This window comes from Heterocephalus glaber, unplaced genomic scaffold, assembly GCF_053883595.1.
Source record: "Heterocephalus glaber isolate CG9 unplaced genomic scaffold, H.glaber_assembly_v1.0 deba00001444, whole genome shotgun sequence".
Taxonomy (NCBI): domain Eukaryota; kingdom Metazoa; phylum Chordata; class Mammalia; order Rodentia; family Bathyergidae; genus Heterocephalus; species Heterocephalus glaber.
In genome coordinates, this window is record NW_028258297.1 from 31,161,753 (window position 1) to 31,179,685 (window position 17,933).

A 17,933-nucleotide genomic window follows, 5' to 3' on the forward strand; every position below is an offset into this window, starting at 1 on the left:
CGAATATATAAAAGACAAAAAAATTAAACCCCCAAATTTAAAGACCCTATCCAAAAATGGGCATCTGGGGCCAGGGATTTAGCTCAGTGGTTCTGGCGCCTGCCTTGCAAGTGCAAGGTCCCAAATTTGATCCCCAGTACCAAAAAAAAACCCCAAAAACTAAAAATGGGGATCTGAAATGAACAGACACTTCTCAGATGAAGAAGTAGAAACAGCAAATAAAGATATGAAAAAATGTTCAACATCACTGGTTATTTGAGAGATGCAAATGAAAACAACACTGAGATTCCACCTCAACCCAGAAAGAATGGCTGCTATCAAGAAATCAACCAATAACAAATGCTGGAGGGGGTGTGGGGAGAAAGGAACCCTTCTCCACTGTTGGTGGGAGTATATACTGGTGCAACCACTGTGGAAATCAGTGTGGAAATTCCTCAAAGAACTAGATTTAGATGTCCCATTTGACCCAGCTATTCGTTTTCTGGGTATCTTCCTGAAAGAATTAAAAGCATCAAACCACAGTGATATAACGGCACCCATGTTTATAGCAGCACAGTCTGTAATAGCTAAATCTTGGAAACAGCCCAAATGCCCATCAACTGATGAGTGGATAAAGAAGATGTGGGGTTTTTATACAATGAAATACTACTCTGCCATAAAGAAGGATGAGCTTAAGACATTTATAGCTAAACAGAGCTACTTTGAGACCATACACTTAAATGAAATAAATGGAACACACATATTTAAATACCACATTGTTTATCTGGTGTGAGAAAGTGCAAGTGTAAACAAGGACCAAAATGTATAAAAGATATTGGGAAATGGGAAGAAAATGTTCAAATATGAAAGGGAACTAGAGAGAGGGAAGGGAAAAGCAAAGAAGGGACAAAGAAAAAAATGGAAACAAAACTTTTGTAAACAAGGTGAAGAAGGGTCAAAGGGTAGAGGGATGGGAAAAAAGAAGGAGCAGGATATATCATGCACAGGTACAAATTCCCTATGATGAATGTTATCACTATGTGTATCTAAAGTGTACCAATAAAATTGAAAAAAAAAAAACCCAAATTAAAGAAATATCTCCCAGGGCTGCCACCAAGTCACCATAGGAACAGAAACAGCGTTCGTCTTCACTGTAGTGAAAGGCTTTCTGGAGTAGTTTTCCACCCAACTTTTGGGAAAGCTAATAGTTAAGTGCTGCGAAATTAAGCTGTAATTGTGCACAGGCTCCCGTTTTCAAATGTTTTTTCAAAAGCTATTTGCCTGAGAGTGTCAGGTGAAGACAGAATTCAGCCACCTGAGCTTCTCTCTCTCCAGTTTGCTCATTTCCTCCTTGGCTGTGTTTGATAAACCTCGACTGACCCTCCAGGCATGAGGTCAGGGTTAGGATAACCACCCAAAAGCTTCCCTCTTTGTCTCCACTGTCCCAATGCCAGTCTTTGTATTAATTCTCTTCTTCCTTCCCTCCCTGCCTCCACTTTCCTTTTCATTTAAAATATCCTCTCAAACCTCAATTTCAGCAGCAAAGTTGATTAAGACACTCTACAGGCTTCCCGCTACAAAACACAGAAGCAGTGTGCATTTTTGTGACTGGGCTCTGGATGTGGAGAACTGGCCAGGCACAAAGAGAAGCCCAAAGACCCCGGACTGCAACCTGGGGCTGAGAGACAACTGGAGCTGTTCTCATTTGTTCTCTCTCTCTCTCAAGCTGGCGGGTCTGGGTGGCGTGTCGAGCTGAAGAGAAGCAAGGAGTCCTGTGGGGAAACTGAGGCAGGCTCAGGGCAGGGAGAAATCACATGCAAAGCCTTCTCAGAGCAAACCATTCTCCACAGAGGACAGCGAGTTTCCCTCTAGTTTAGAGCAAATGATAGTTGAGGCAAAGATCAACACACACAAATCCCTCATGAATGAAATCAATAGAAATAACAGACTTAGAACCATTAAGATTTTACACATTAAAACAAGCAAATACAGACTATAAAATAACTATGAATAAGACATAAAGGCAAGCTGCGTGTAGTGATGCATGCCTGTAATCCCAGCACTCGGGAGGCTGAGGCAGGAGGATCACTGCAAGTTCAAGGCCAGTTTGAACTATAGAGTGAGACCCTGTCTCAAAAAACCAAAAATCAAACCAAAAAAGACATAAAGGCAGATTCACAAAAGTAAGCAATTAACAGGAAGCATCAGAAACAACCAGACAACTTTCTAAAGTAACCAAATAAATCTTTTAATAACAAAAAACACAACTGCCAAGGTGGGAAAAACCCTCTGAGGATAAAGCAAGGTTTGGTTTCCAGCAAGTAGGTGTTACCCAGGGGAAAGGCACATCTGGGATATGAAGGAGAGAATGAGGAGTGTTGGTAGCCATTCTACATAATTTTGGGGAAAAAAATCATTTCATAATTAAAATATGATTAGGGCTGTCTGTGGCCTCAATGGTCTGCTGATACTGTGATGCTCTAGGGCAAGATTACATCAGCTGAAGGCACCCTGGTTCCTTGAGAACAGAGCGGAGCATTAATACAGAAAGAGAAAGGTTTCACCTGGGAGGGGCAAATTCCTTATCAGCTTAACTCATCCCACCTACTGTTCTAAGAGCATTTTGCTCATCTCACTGTCCTCATCAACATAAGCTCTTCATGGACCTAAGATCCTCATCAGCATAAATTCCTTGTCAATTTAGGATTATCACTACCCTCCAAGTCATCTGGTACTCCCTATGAACCCAATGAACAGTGGTGAGCTCGGGTGCCTTTGTCTTTGCTACCCAGAGCAGCACCGATCAGGCCGAACACCCAGCTTCTCTGTATCATTTCCTGTCTTTATTCTTTAATTCACTTTGTGTTGTAGTGGCTCACAGGAGACCAGGCCCCCACTGCAGGGGCTCTGGTAACGTCCCCTTTCCCTGTTCCCTACAGAGGAGCCCTCACATGTGCTGTCTTGATGTGAGTCTCTGGACAAAGTCTCACAGATTAGGTCAGCAAGGCTGGGCCCTGGGAGCTCCTCTTCTGGGGTGCAGCTGCTGACTTCTCACTAACACAAATGGCAGAAAGAGGGCGTGGGGGCTTGGGGGGGGTCTCTACAAGCCGCATGCGTGAAGACTAACCGCTGCCCTACATCACTACAGGGTGAGGACTTCGACACATGACTCAGGGTGACACCTGCAGCTCAACCTGCTGTGTGCATCTAACGGAACTCCAGGAACTCCAGAAACCAAGCAAGGCAAACAGAGGAACAAGCATGAAGAGGCACTGGCTGAGTCTTCCTAAAATGAGGAAGACACCAATCTACAGATAAAGGAAACACAATGTATCCCACAGGTTACTTTTTAATCCCTGAGGTATACTAAGGGAAACTGACAAACAGCCAAATCAGGGAAGATTTTAAAGCAGTTATGGCCAGGCATGATTAATCCCAGTAACTGGGAGGCTGAGGCAGGAGGATCACCAGGAATTCAAAGCTAGCCTGGACTACACAGTGAGACCCTGTCTCAAAAAAACAAAAAATAAATACAGCAGTCACAGAGGCTGAGTGAAGGCCCAGTCACTGTCTGCAGAGTGGACATGGGCACCTTGGTCTGTGGGCACAGCCATGGCAACTCGCTGTCCTGGGGGCATGTGACTGGCGGCCACCCTCTTCTCATTTGGCATCACCAGCATTTTCTACAGCAGGGCAGATAAGGCTCCATGTGGAGCCTTTACCTGAGCACAGAAACAGACTCACTTCGCTTGTAGCTGCTGATCCTGCACTCATAAAATAGCTTAGTGAAGTGGTGAACAGCTAAAAGATCGGCCACACAAATGTTCAGCTCAGAAGCCGGTGGCAGTGATCCCAAACATGGAAAATGGAGAGACCCTGAAAGACGCAGTTTGACACTGAGTGTGATAAGACTGCAAAAGATGACAAAAGCAGCTCCCAAAGAGGAGTCTCAGAAAGCCACCCTGATGCGATCCATCTGAAGGACAGAGTACAGCTACGGTGACATTCCTGCCAAGGTTGGAAGCTCCCTGTTCATCTCGTCTCCTGCCTTACACAGAGATTTTACTGTGCCTGCAAAGTGGGGCATGCTGGGGCCCAGCTCTTCACTGATTCTGGGGAAGCCATCTCTATTCATCTACCGGCACCCCCAGGGAAACAGCACGGCGCCTACCAAATGGCTATCCTGAAGCCAAGTCAGCTATGGCTGATACCTTTGCTTCACTGGTTAACTGAGGTGGGAGAAGCCGGCACTACACGTCATGAAGGCAGGCACGTAACTGCTCTAGCTGGGCGTGCCTAGAAGCACAGTGAGCACACAGCAACGCTCAAGAGGGACCAGCAGTCGCCAACACCATGGCGTGACTCCCTTGGAGGGTGCGCCCCAAAGATGGGACTCTGCCAGACGCTGTTTCTCTAGTGACTGTGGTCAAACACTGAAAACAATGGTTATCAGTATTGTTTAATTTCTGTAATACAGAACCCTTAAAATGTTTTTAATGTTTTAGAAATCAAACGTTAAATGACAATGATGAAATAAAGCTAAAGCAAAAGAAGTAGTCATTGAGAGAGAGAGATTGCCAATCACGGAATACCATTTGACTGACAAGGGACTTCTTCACAGCAAAAAGAAAAGAAAAGAGAAAAGAGAAAAAGCCAGGCATGGTGGCACACACCTGTAACCCCAGCACTCAGGAGGCTGAGGCAGGCAGATCACCATGAGTTCAGGGCCAGCCTGGGCTACATAGTGAGTTCAAGGGCAGCCTGAACTACTTAGTGAGACCCTGTCTCAAAAAACAAAAAAAGGCTTCAGTCCAGAACGGTGACACTGATTGAAGCTCATCTTTGCCATCAGTCAGTCTACACACAATAGAGGACCTTTCAAAGAATATACTTCTGGAAAGAAAGTCTGAGATTTTAAAAAAACAATGAGCAAAGAATCTGATAAGTGTATGTGTAAATCTAAACAGACTGCCTAAAAAACAAATGAAAACAATAATCAGTAAAAAAAAAATGACTAAGATACTAGACGATATGAACATAAGTTCCTTGTGTTTTCAGGAGGGCATGCTGGAGTGAATGCTCATGTCTCTAAAATCAGGATGCTAAAATTCTGACCTTACAATGGTGGCAGGAGGAGGCATTCAGATCTCAAGGCGGAGCCCTCCTGAGAAGATGAGCATCTTCCTGAGAAGAGATGGCCCTTGCTCTGTTCTTTGCCTGGGCAGATGGAGTTAGAGGGAGGAGTGTGCATGCCAGGAAGCAGGCCTGCAGACACTGGACTGGGGCACCTGGACTGAGACTTCTGACCTCCACAGCTGTGACGCTGACTGTGTCTGAGCTACTCCACCTCCGGTGATTCGTTATAGCCTCCCAAAGTGACTAGGCACCAACAGGAAAAGGGTACAGGCAACCATTAACAGACAGGAGTGGCGTACCATTTCACAACCAGTGGGGAAGGGAAGAGAGGACTAAAAGAAAACAGAAAGAAAAATAAGCCCTTAAACAGAGGCAAGTGAGAATAAAGAGGAAGACTAAAAAGGGGGAAAGAATGAAAAAGTCCAAACACACCAATAACCAGAATAACCAGACTATTGCCTGCTGAAAGACTGCATTAACAACAACAAGAAGAAATAAGCATCCACCTTACAAAGTAAACTTCAAAATGAATGTGAACACAACACATTTATTCACATCCCATGGTCAGCTTCTAATGAAGTAAGACAAATGAATACTGAAGACCAGGCAGTCAGGGACTGAGTTCCAGGAGGAGCCCGGTGGCCACATGTGACTGAAAGCAAAGGCCTGCACCAGTGTCGGACCTGATCACCCCAGAAACAGGGGCCAGGCACACTGGGAACGAAAGCCAGCTTCCGCCAACCCTGCAGACCCCTACCCCAAGAAATAAAACTAAATGCTTTCATTATCACAGCACAAAAACAGCACGTCCAGCTGGAAGTTCACCCAAGGTACTCTGACAAAGCCAGACCAGCTGGGTCATGGCAGTCTAAGGTCCACGTCCACTTCCACAGACAAGGGAGGGGAAGGGGCACCCACAGGACGGGAGCGCTCTCCGAAACTCTTCTCTGTCATCACTGAAATAATTATCTTAGCAGCAAAATGCCACTAACAATACCCAATAAGCTTTCTAACTATGAGATCATTTTAAATCTAGGCTGTCATAATCTAAGACACCTAAGACCAGTGTAGCTCTTGAGTTAGCTGAACAGGCCACTGGAGCAGGCATAGAGAAAAAGTTGGAGAAGTGTTCTTCACATCAAGTTCAGGTCAGGGACTTATTTCTCTTGGATTTCAACTGCTCTAATCACAGCCATGGTTGTTACGATACTTTAATTGTGTAACCTAGTATAGCTCAATCCCAGGACCATGCAAGTCCAACCTACCCTACCAGATCTGATAGACGCATATAGCACACTGACACTAAAACAGAAAGCTAAAGTAGAAATTGGATTTTACTAACCTTGAAGTATCTTCTCTTTGTTAAGTCTTGTTTCTCCACTGAAATAAAGAGGAAAAAAACCTTTATTATCATATTATGGTACTTTAGAGAGAAAATAATCACCAATGAAGCTATGAATCTCATACTTCATAATCTAACCTATAAAAATACAATTTATTCTGAACTAATACTTCAATCATCTGTTCTAATGTTGAACTTAAAACTGCAAAGTGCCCCAAAACAAAATGTGAATGTAGATTGGGAATCATTTCAAATGAATTCCAAGAGAAAAATGCTATTAAAAGCATATACATATATACATTACACATTATTTCTGTTAGTCTTGTTTTATTAATTTTATTGGTACAATTTAGATACACATAATGATCACATTCATCATAGGGAATTTATGCTATATCTTCATTCCTTTTTTTTCCCCATTTCCCTCCTTCCCTTCAACCCTCTTCCCCTCATTTACAAAAGCTTTCTTTCCATTTTTTTCCTTCTATTCGTTTTCTCTTGTCCCTTCCTTTCACCCTCTCCCCCTCCCTAGCTTGCCTTTCCTTTTCAACCCTTTCTTATTTCATATTATCTATTATACATTTTGTTCCTTATTTATACTTTCAGTTTCTCACACCAGAGAATGTGGTATTTACATGTGTCTGATTTAATTCACATAGCAGTATAGTCATACATCCATTAACTTAGAAATGTCTCAAGTTTATCCTTCTTTTTGGCTAAGTAGTACTCCACTGTATAAAGAAAACCACATCTTTTTTATCCATTCATCAGTTGATGGGCATTTGGGCTGTTTCCAAGATTTAGCTATTACAAACTGTGCCATTATAAACATAGGTGCACATATATCACTGTGGTATGATGCTTTGAATTCAGGAAGATACCCAGAAAGGGAATAGCTAGGTCAAATGGGACCTCTAATCCACAGTGGTTGCACCAGTCTACACTCCAATAGTGGAGAAGGGTTCCTTTAACCCCACAGTCCCGCCAGCATTTGGTGTTGGTTGATTTCTTAATAATAGCCATTCTTTCTAGAATGAGGTGGAATCTCTGTTTTAATTTGCATCACTCAAATGACCAGTGATGCTTAACATTTCTTCATATTTTTATTTGCTGTTTCTACTTCTTCATCCGAGAAGTGTCTACTCATTTCAGATGCCCATTTTTGGATTGAGTCTTTAAATTTGGGGGTCTGATTTTTTAGTTTTTTCATATATTCTAGATGAGTCCTTTGAGGAACAACTGACTACAATTTTTTCCCTCTTGTAGTTTGTCTCTTCACTCTGGTGGTGATTTCTTTTGCTGTTCAAAGCCTTTTAACAGGATATAATCCCAGTTGTCGATTCTTTGTTATGTTTTCCCATGCAACTGGGGTTTTGTTCATGAAGTCTTTGCTTACAGCTATGTCTTCAAGAGTTCTATTTTATCTTCCAGCAGATTTAGTGTTTCTGTTTTAATATTTAGATCTTTGATCCATTTTGATTTTAGTTTAGTGTATGGTGACAGACATGTGTCTAGTTTTAGTCCTCAGCATGTAGAAAGCCAGTTTTTCCAGTATCACTTATTAAAGAGGCTATCACTCTTCCAGTGAAGGTGTTTGGCTCCTTTGTTGGGGATAAGGCGGCTTAGTATGTTTAGAGTTGTTTCTGCATCTTCTGATTTTTTCCATTGATCCTCTAGTCTGTTTTTATTTTTTGCCAGTATCATGCTGTTTTTAATCACAGTAGCTTTGTTATATAATTTCAAGTTGAGGATTGTAATGCCTCCTCCCTTGCCTTTGTTGCCTAGAATTGTTTTTTGCTATTCTGTCATTTGTGATTCCAAATGAGTTTTAGGAATGTTTTTTCTAGCTCTGCGAGGTATGCTAATACTATTTTGATGAGGATTGCTGGTTTTTTGTCTAGTTGGTCTATTTTTGACAGTGGGATATTGAGTTCCCCCATTGCAAGTGTTTTAGTGTTTATTAGATTTTTCATGTCCATTAATATTTGTTTTATATAGTTAGGTGCACTGGTATTTGGTGCATTTATATTTATGATTGTTATCTCTTCTTCTTAGAGTTTTCCCTTAACAAGAGTGTAGTGACCTTCTTTGTCTCTTTTGATCAGTCTTGGCTTGAAGTTCACATCGTCTTCAAATACAGCTACCCCTGCCCTTTTCTGGGTTCTTGTCACATGAAATATTTTTTCCATCTTTCAACTTTCAGTCTATGAATTTCTTTTGAGTTAAATGTGTTTCTCGTATGCAGCATATTGTTGGATCTTGCTTCTTGATCCATTCTGGCAGTCTATTTCTTTTGATTGGTGAATTGAGACCATTTACATTGATGGTTATAACTGATATGTATTGGCTTATCCTTGTCATAGTTTCTTCCTGCTGTTGGCTCCTTGTCTTTCCCCTCTGTTTGCCCTGCTTGGTGGCTTTTGTTGGTGTTCTTGGAATTGTAGTTTTCATTATCTCTTTCTAAATTGCCCTTCAGAACACTTCTTCACCCCAAGCTCTCTTTGCCTTAAAGGTTTAAGTTGGGAAGTCTGCTATGATTCTGATGGGTTTTCCTTTATAGTTGATGTTTCTTTTTTCTAACAGCTTTTTACATTTGCGGGGGGGGGGTACCAGGGATCGAACTCAGGACCTTGTTTTTTGTTCTGTTTTGCTTTTTGGTACCAGGGATTGAACTCGGGTCCTTGCGCTTGCAAGACAAGCGGCGGAACCACTGAGCTAAATCCCCGGCCTGAACTCAGGACCTTGTGCCTGCGAGGCAGGTGTGACGCCACTGAGCTAAATCCCTGGCCCTCTAACAGCTTTTAATATTCTGTTCTTGTGCTGAATTTCTGGAATCTTGATTATTATATGCCTTAGTGGAGATTTATTTTGGTTATGGCTATTTAGAGTTCTATATGCCTCACTTATATGTATGTCAAAATCTTTTTCCATGTTTGGGAAGTTTTGTGCTATTAGTTCTGTGAACAGGTTTTTTATGACTGTTTTTGCGCTGTCTCTGGTCTTCTCATTGACTCCAGTCAATCTTATGTTGTTGTTCTTTGCATCATCTTGCAGCTGTTGGATTGATTTATCACGGTCCCTTGTTATTTTTAAGATGTATTTCTTCTCATGGTCACTAACTGCAATCCTGTCTTGTAGATCTAATATTCTATCCTCACTTTTGTTCAATCAGTTGCATATACTTTCAGTGGAGTTTTTAATCACCTGGATATCTGTTTGAATCTGTTTCATGGATTCCATTTCTTTCCTATGTTGGCCAATTCATGATTTCCATTGCTTTAAGCTCTTCTATTTTTTGATCTGTGTCTACACTAGACTCATTGCGCATGTCCTTTATTTTGATCTTTTTAAATCTGAGATATTATTTTCTCTACAGCCTCACCCATCTGTTTTTTACTTTGCTGCTCTCATTTTAGAAAGTTTAGGTGGGTGGCTTCTGATTTCCTCTATCTCATTGTCCCCTGAACTTCTCCTAGGTGGGTTGGAGGTTTGAGGTTGCATTTTGCTTGTTTCTTGTCATTTTCTTTTTTAAAATTTTATTTTCTTTTCTTTGTTGTTATAGATTTCATATGGTAGGTAGCTTTATCACTAGTATCCAGGCTCCCCTAGGAAATGTCTATTCCTCAGATGTATCTTCTAGGTATAAGCGGTTCTTGGTTTTTGTGTCTATCCCAAAACCCTACCTTCCCGATCTATTAAGGAGCAGAAGTTGCTATTTGCCTTAGCACCTAGTCCTTTGGTACTTGACTATGGTGAAGGTTGCAACCCCAGACAATCACTGGGATATTATACAAGGAAGTACAACTGATCACAGCAGGTGCGGCATCCTGGCTAAAGCAGTTCAATTAGCAAGATCAATAGCATCAAGCACAGCCTAGAAACTGACAAACTGCAGTAACTATTAATTTGGTACCTTTAACCATACAAGCAAGATCTACAAGTATACAACAAAATCCAACTAAACTAGGAACTTGCCTGCAGTGAGTTTTCCCTTAATAGAGTGATTTTACCCTGTGGGGAGGAAATTTAAGAGAGATGGGATAAAACAGAAATAAATGAAGAGAAATATAGTAGAAGCTGGGCTGGAGGGTAAAGGATGAACACTCAATCTTTGGGAAACTAGAGAAGATTGCTCTTATGGGCTGGTCATGGGGTGGTGCCCTTGTCCTGCTGCTGGCTAAGGCCTCTTGCCTGTTTGTGCTGCTGGTCACAGGGCAGGGGCAGTGACCCCTTCCCACTGGCTGCTTGCATACTGCCACCTCTAGCCACACAGCAGAGAGACACCTCCAGTCCTTTGCAGCTAGGGCTGATGCTTCTGGCGGCCGCTGGAGCAGAGTCTGGGTGGTCCCAGCCCCTACTTCTCAGCAGAATTCTCTCATCTGTGGTCTAACTGCTCGCAGTCCATGGTGACTGGACGCCCTCCCCTTCTTCCACTCCTGGATGTGGGCTGTTCTGCTGCGGGAGTTCCAACTGAGTCTTCTGAAACAATTGACAGCCCTGCCCACCAGGTGCTGATCCACTTCACCCACCAACTGTTGGCCGGGGGGGGGGGCAGTGCACTCAGGAAACAGTGTCTGGCATTCTCACTGCTGCCTCTGGCTGCGTAAGGCTCTCCCGGCCCAGGTCTGGTACCCATTTCACAGTGAGCTGCAGAGCTGTCTCCTGCTTCCCCACCTGGGCAGCTCCACTGCACTGGGAAGCCTGCGGCTGCAGCTGGGAGCTACTACTCCTGCAGCACTGGGCCCCATCTTGTTCCCTGTCAGCTCCCTCATGGTCCCCGGTGCCCACCACTCACTCTCTACTTCCTCTCCGAGATGCTGTTTCCAGACTCTGGGCACTCTGCCCTGGAGAAGCTGCAGTGCTGGCACTCAGCTCAGCCACATTTGCAGTCTATCTTCAAGAATTTTTTTTTTTTTTTTGGCATCAGGAGTTGAACTCAAGGCCTCAAACTTGCCAGGCAGGCACTGTGCTGCTAAGCTACTTCCCCAACTCTTCAAGATATTTTAAATTATACTTTTTCCTCTTTTTTTCCAGAGCCGCTTCTTATCTGGGGCTACCTTTTATATTGTTGTTGAGGCTTAATTCATAAGGGACTACACTGTTTTGACAAGATTTCTTACAACTATGGCTGGCTGTTTTTTGTTGGTCTTGTTAAAATAAATACATTGATCAAAACTACTTTCACAGGAGGCAGGACCAAAACATGAAAGTCCAGCAACAAAGAGACCATGGGGATATGACAGAAAAGGAGTAAGGACCTCTGGAAAGCCTGTCTTCCCCCATTCCCTAGAGCAGCAATGGCAAACCTTCCGGAGACCGAGTGCCCAAAATGCAACCACCTCCTTATCGCACAGTGCCAGCGCTGTAATTAAACCCAAATATGGAGGTTTTAGTTTAGAAACTGCAACCATCCTCCAATCTTGGCTACTGGGGTGACTCGTCCCTCATGCCGACAGGGGGCTCCCCAGGCCTGCCGTGGCACATGTGCCACAAGATTGCCACCGCCGCCAGATCCTGAGCAGCCGGTTACCTTCCGTAGCACTGAGAACTTCTTTGCAGGCCAGTTGCACACGGACACCAGGAATGGACATCACAGTTTTAGGAACCATAAAACCACAACACACCCAAACATTCTTGAGGCAACTAAAAGGGCAAGAGGCCTGGAAATCCAGGTGTGGGGCGAGGTGGCAGGCCAAGACCAGCGACAGGGTGTACCCACAGCAGAAGGAATCATCAAGCACAGGAAGAGCTGAAACAATCCTGAGTGTTAGTTAATGCCTGCTGACCCACGCAAAGGGAGCCTTTCCATGTAGCCCAGGCTGGCCTCCAACTTGCAGTGATCCTCCTGCCTCAGCCTCCCAAGTGCTGGGATTACAGTCGGCACCACCATGCCTGGCTCAATCCCCTTCCTTGAGAAAGATCTACTTCCCTACTTCCTATTATCTATCTTTTATTTCGCTCATTATCTATACTTTGGGTTTCTCATATAAGACAAACTATGAGATATTTAAGCTCCTGTGTCTGATTTATTTTATATCATGTTCTCAATGATGCATCCATTTTCCTAAAAAATGACTTAAATTCATCCTCTTGTTTTGGCAGAGTAGTACTCCATAGAGTGTAAACATATTTTCTTTATCAACTGATCTGCTGATGGACATAGAGGTTGCTTCCAAGATTTAGCTATTATGATGAATCCTGCTGCTATAAACAGGGGTAAGAATGTTATCACTGTAATGTGATGTCTTTCACTCTTTGGGGAAGATACCTAGAGGGGGGAATAGCTGATAATGCAGTATCATTTCTAATAGCAAACAAATGTAAATAACCCAAGAGCTCACTAGGAACTGGTTGGAAAGGCTACATCAAAGAATCATTAGTAGCATATCTACCCAATGGAACACTATGTAGCTGTGTCATTTAAAAGAGAAACTTTAAATAAAGATGTGGGAGGATCATCAAGTTATATAATTAAGTAGAAAAAGCAAGGTGTAGAATATGTGAAGAGAACACTATGTATTTAGAAAGGTGGGCAATAATAAATATTTGGATTCACACAAAGGAAACACAGGCAGAGTATATATGAAAGTAATAAACATGGTCACCTATGGGGTGTGAAGAACAGGGAAAATTGTTTTGGCTTTAAATCTGTGGCTATATTAGTCTAAAAATAAATGCATTACAAATAAATGAATTACTATACACAAAACCATTTGTACCTTGGCAGAAACCAACACCACTGATTCACCCTTGTTATCACCGCTGTTAATATTAATAAAAGATTTCCCCAACTCCAAAACCAACTCAGAATCTGAAGAAGTGGTTGCAAAAAGATGTTAACCTCTACCACTCAGGAAATCAGCAGAATCCAGGGCAAGGATGGGGAACCATTTCTAAACTAGAAAATGTTACCATGCCTTAGATTTGCTTCCCATCTCAGCCTCATCACCTTGTTGGGATCAAGAATGAAAGAACTGCTGTTTAAACACAAATAGCATCCTCTACAGACAGCAACTTTGTAGCCACTTCAGTTTCCAGCAAAAGCCAAAGAAGCATCCTCATTTTGTAAATTTAAAATCAAGAGTGAGGAGAAATTTAATAATTTTGCAACCCAAAAAATTCAAGAGGCACCAAAAAGTTCAGGTCTTTACAAATCACACAAATTCACCAGACATATTGACTTCCTGGATACTTGTTGAAAAGATAAGCTCAGGATTTTAATTTAATCTCAATAGCTGATTTGATGAAAGGCTCTGATTAAAAATATTATACTGGGCCGAGCATTTAGCTCAGTGGTTTCACCGCCTGCTGCGCAAGCGCAAGGACTGGAGTTCGATCCCCGGTACCAAAAAAAAAAAAAATTATACTATCAAAATGCCATTTTATCAAAAAATGGAATCCCAGTAATTTGATAATTTTGTAAAGACACTGTTCCACCATCTAACAATTTTTCACCAAAAGGAAAAAAATAGCTGTGATATGATAAGGGATTTCTTTTAGCTATAAATCAATGGACACTACTGCAGATATAACAGTATTATTAATAATCACCAGCATTTGCTTTTAGCTTCTACTAGGTATTTTTGTCTTCAAATCACTTTATAAATATTAGAGTAGAAATACAAAAATAGATTTTTTTCCCCAAAAACTTTTATAAATATTTAGTTGTGCAGCTTTTAATAGCTTTATCAAGAGGTTTATATAAATCCTGGAACAAAATGTTTAAAACTAGTTTGGGGAGAGGGAAAGGAAAACAGATCACTAAAAGAGCGTTACTATTAATCTACGTACTTTCACCGAAGTTTGGCTGTGACAGCTGCAGAGAAGGCAGAAGGAACCGAAAGGTCAGAGGGATATATTTTGAAGGAGTCAGGAATAACACAGCTCACTTTCAAAATCTGCAGTGTGATCCATTTCCAAATCAGAACACTCAGGCCTGCAGGAATCCAAACGCTTATGCCAAGAAGTGAAGTCTTATGACTAGCCATTTATAGGCCCTACAAATATGCATTATTCATTTTGTATGTTATCACAGCACTCGTCACTAAAAAGACAGATTATCTCATTGGTCCAGATGTATATTCTGTGCCATTTCTTTAGAAATTGTATGAAAACCTGAATCTCCCTATTTTGTCCTTTTAAGGAATTAAAATTCAACAGACAATACTCAGTTTGCCACAAAAGAGACGAATCATGGGAATTTGTATAAATTTGGGGCATACTTTTTAGTACACATGGAAATGTAAAATATCTGATATTTTGTTATAAATACAGCTTAATCATCATTCTTTTACACCAATCAAATGATTTGCAAATACATAAGATTTAAAAGTAACAAACAAACTTTCATAGATAGTCTGAGAGGAGAGAGACCTGTGAGACACCCAGCTTGCAGTGTTGCTTTCCAGAGATTAGTCCTGGCTGCAAAGCCTCACCCAATGGTCACCGTACTACCCAGAAAACAACAGTACAGTATGGTAACAAGCACATCTAGCTTTATCAAAATATTAAAGCACAGGTGATCAAAGGTAGTTCTGCCTGCTTTATTCATGTCCAGAACAATGATTAGTACTCAACAAAAAGCAAGTAACTGCTGACAGAGTATGAGAAATCAGTTTTGGTATCAATAACTTTACTAATTCGTCATCTTTAAGTCATTAAAATTAAATTAAATTTAGTCTAGAAAATTCTTTTGAAGTTTTAGAGTTGATTAACGGAAGTGAAATGAATGGTTCACAAGTGACTCACTGCAAGCACAAATAATATTTCAAGGGAACGAGGCCTTCGGTGGTGTTGTGCAAGGGATGTAATGCAAACTACATCTGCTGGAGCTTTCAACAACGTTGTGCTGTCCTGAGAAATTATAGTTTATTAATAATGACAGATTTAAACTTTGGAATTTCGGCAACCAAAAAATGACAAGCATTGGTACTTTCGATTCAGACTATGATAAAAGACAAACACATACAGTAAAAGCACAAAATTAAAAATGATTTGGTTAGACTTAAAGAAATTGCTTTAAAATTTTCTTGCATTAGGAAAAAGAGAAAACAAATTTTTCTTGCACTATCTGAAGAGGTAAAGTTCAATAAAATTATCTAATTCTTCAGCAGTCATTCTATTTAATTATGATTATCAATCCAATTTGAAATAATTTTTCTCTTGAAAGAATCCCCAGGCTTTTAGCCTTTAGCACACAGAAGGCAAGAAGAGAGATGGAATGGCCCAGGCAGTAAAGCAGCTAATCACAGCCCGGTTGGTTATTTTAAAACATCCTCTTCATTTTCCTATGTATAAAACAGAACAAAATCTCTTAGCACTCTGCAAGACTTTCTCAGCCTCAAAGTTGGCTGGTGACATTCAAGTAATTTACACACACCAAATTTTAATTTAATTTAATTTTAGCAGAGGAAGAGGCAGAAGACAGTGGTTTCGTTGCTTTGGTTCCAATCCTATTTACCCAAACTGCTAGGCGACCTTAAGCAAGTTACACTGTTTTCTCACTTGCAAACTGAGGGTGTCAGTCCCTACCACTGGACTCTTGTCAGGTTTTGATTACACCAGTGTCTGGCACATGATAATTTATTAAGAGCTGTTTTAAAAATTATTCCAATGAAGGCCTCCAAAATCAAACCCTTTTCAAGCAGCAGGGATGGACTAAAACATACATTCACGTTACTATCATTTATTAAGAATATAAATAGGGACCACCTTACTTTTCAAGAGGGGGGTCTTAGTCCAGATTTCCGACGACTTCTAAGTTTTCAATCATTTGTCTGACACTTGGCTGGCTGGGTCCAAAAAAGGCTCTCATGTTTAAAAAGGGCAATCAGCACTCTACTTCTTGTTCTGCTACCAATTAAACTGTATGACTTTAAGTATGTCAAGGCTCCTCCCAAAGCATTCTATGAAATAGAGGGGGCGAGGGAGAAGAGAAAGGAACTACATTTCTGAGTTAGTCATTAAAATCTTGTAAATTAGCCTGGGACTTAGCTCAGGGGCTGGGGATGTAGCTCAGTGGTGTCACCGCCTGTCTGGCAAGCACAAGGTCCTGAGTTCGATCCCCAGTACCCAAAAAAAAAAAATCTTGTAAATCCAACAAGGTCAATTTGAGATGGTTCCCACAGGAGACATGCATCATGATACATGCCTGTAATTCCTGCACTCTGGGAGGCTGAGGCAAGAGGAATGACAGTTTCAGTCTGGGCAACTTAGTGATTTAGTGAACCCCTGTCTCAAAATTAAAAAAAAAAAAAATTTCTTTAAAGGCTGGGATGTAAAATGCAGAGGCCTTGAGTTCAATCCCTACTCCTCCTCACCCCCCCCCCAAAAAAAAGAAAGAGAAGAAAAGAAAGAACAGGGCAAAAAAGTAGTTAAAGCAGGCTTGACAAGGTTAATCAGAGTTCCTTGGCTCCAGGGCAAAAATGGTTACCTAACAGTTACCTAGTATTGCTCTGCAAGAGACTGCAGTGCACACCGACCCCACTCGCGGGCACGGAGCCGAGAACCACCAGCGCTACATCGCGCTGCATCGACGCTGCCCTCACAGACCTGTCCGTCCTGGGGGATTTCTGCCCTCCTGCTTGGTGCACCCGTCGCTGGACCTCTGCCCGTGGGACCCGGAGCAGCCCAGGGAAGCGAGTACCACCGTCCGCCTCAGGCTGCACACCGGGGCGGGTCCGAAAGGTCAGGACGTGCTTGGGGAACAGCTCGCGCGGCCCTGTCTGGAGCCCAGAGGCCCCCCGGGTCCATCTTCCTCGAGAAGCCGCCTCCGGGCCCCGGGATTCCCCTCCCCGACACGCGCGGGGCCAGGCCCGAAGACGGCTCCGGAGACCCCTGGTGCCAGAAGCACTGGGCGAGCCGAGAGCTGCGGCCTCTTCCTTCCCTCGGACGGGACCCTCCCTCTGGCGGGCGGGCGGGGACAGGAGCCTTGAAGCCGCGCCCCGGCCCGGAGCGCAGTCGAGGAGCCGAGTCCGCAGCCTCCTCGGCGCGGCCGGTGACAGGGCCGAGCCTTCCCCGGGCCCCACAGCCGCGTTCGCCCGCACCGGCCGGCACCTTCGGGGCTGGGGCCGGAGTCCCGGCGCTCGGGGGCACCAGAGCCCCGCGCCGGCGATACTCACTGCCGCACCACTGTGAGCGCGAAGCGCGGCATGTCCGGGCGGCCGGAGAACTGCGCCCGGCGTCCCGCACGGCGGCGGCCGGCGCCGCAGCCATAGGGCCGGGGCGCCTTGCCGTCATCCCCGGGCGGCCTATCACAGCGGCGGGAGGCCGGCAGGTCCACGAAGATTGGAGGACGCCGAGGCCCCGCCCCGGGCTTGGCGCGTGCGCCCTGCGCACTGGCCCGTGATTGTCGGAGCGGTAGGCGCGCTGGCGGCTGAGCGCCTGCCCGGAGGCCTGATCCGAGCCCGGATTGTGGCTGGAGGGCCGAGGTTCCGAGTGCCCGGAGGCTGCAGAACCTTGCGGTTTAGCCTCTAAT

General features: G+C 43.3%; 1 protein-coding gene across 13 annotated transcripts in view; it reads right to left on the reverse strand.

Moving 5' to 3' along the window:
• Tigar (TP53 induced glycolysis regulatory phosphatase) overlaps window positions 1-17,685 on the reverse strand; it is a 38,795-nt gene extending 21,110 nt beyond the window's left edge. The window contains exons 1-4 of one of the 13 annotated variants that reach the window (XM_013067346.3): window positions 17,009-17,640; window positions 16,174-16,362; window positions 14,249-14,273; window positions 6,458-6,495 (exon numbers count right to left, since the gene is read on the reverse strand). Coding sequence is in view for 2 of the 13 variants with exons in the window: in XM_021248111.2 (XP_021103770.1) it covers window positions 6,458-6,495; window positions 16,901-16,989 (127 nt within the window). In the remaining 11 variants the exon portion in view is untranslated. The other 12 variants (XM_021248114.2, XM_087214201.1, XM_087214200.1 and 9 more) reach the window with 12 other exon arrangements.
• Window positions 17,686-17,933: the final 248 nt, after the last annotated feature.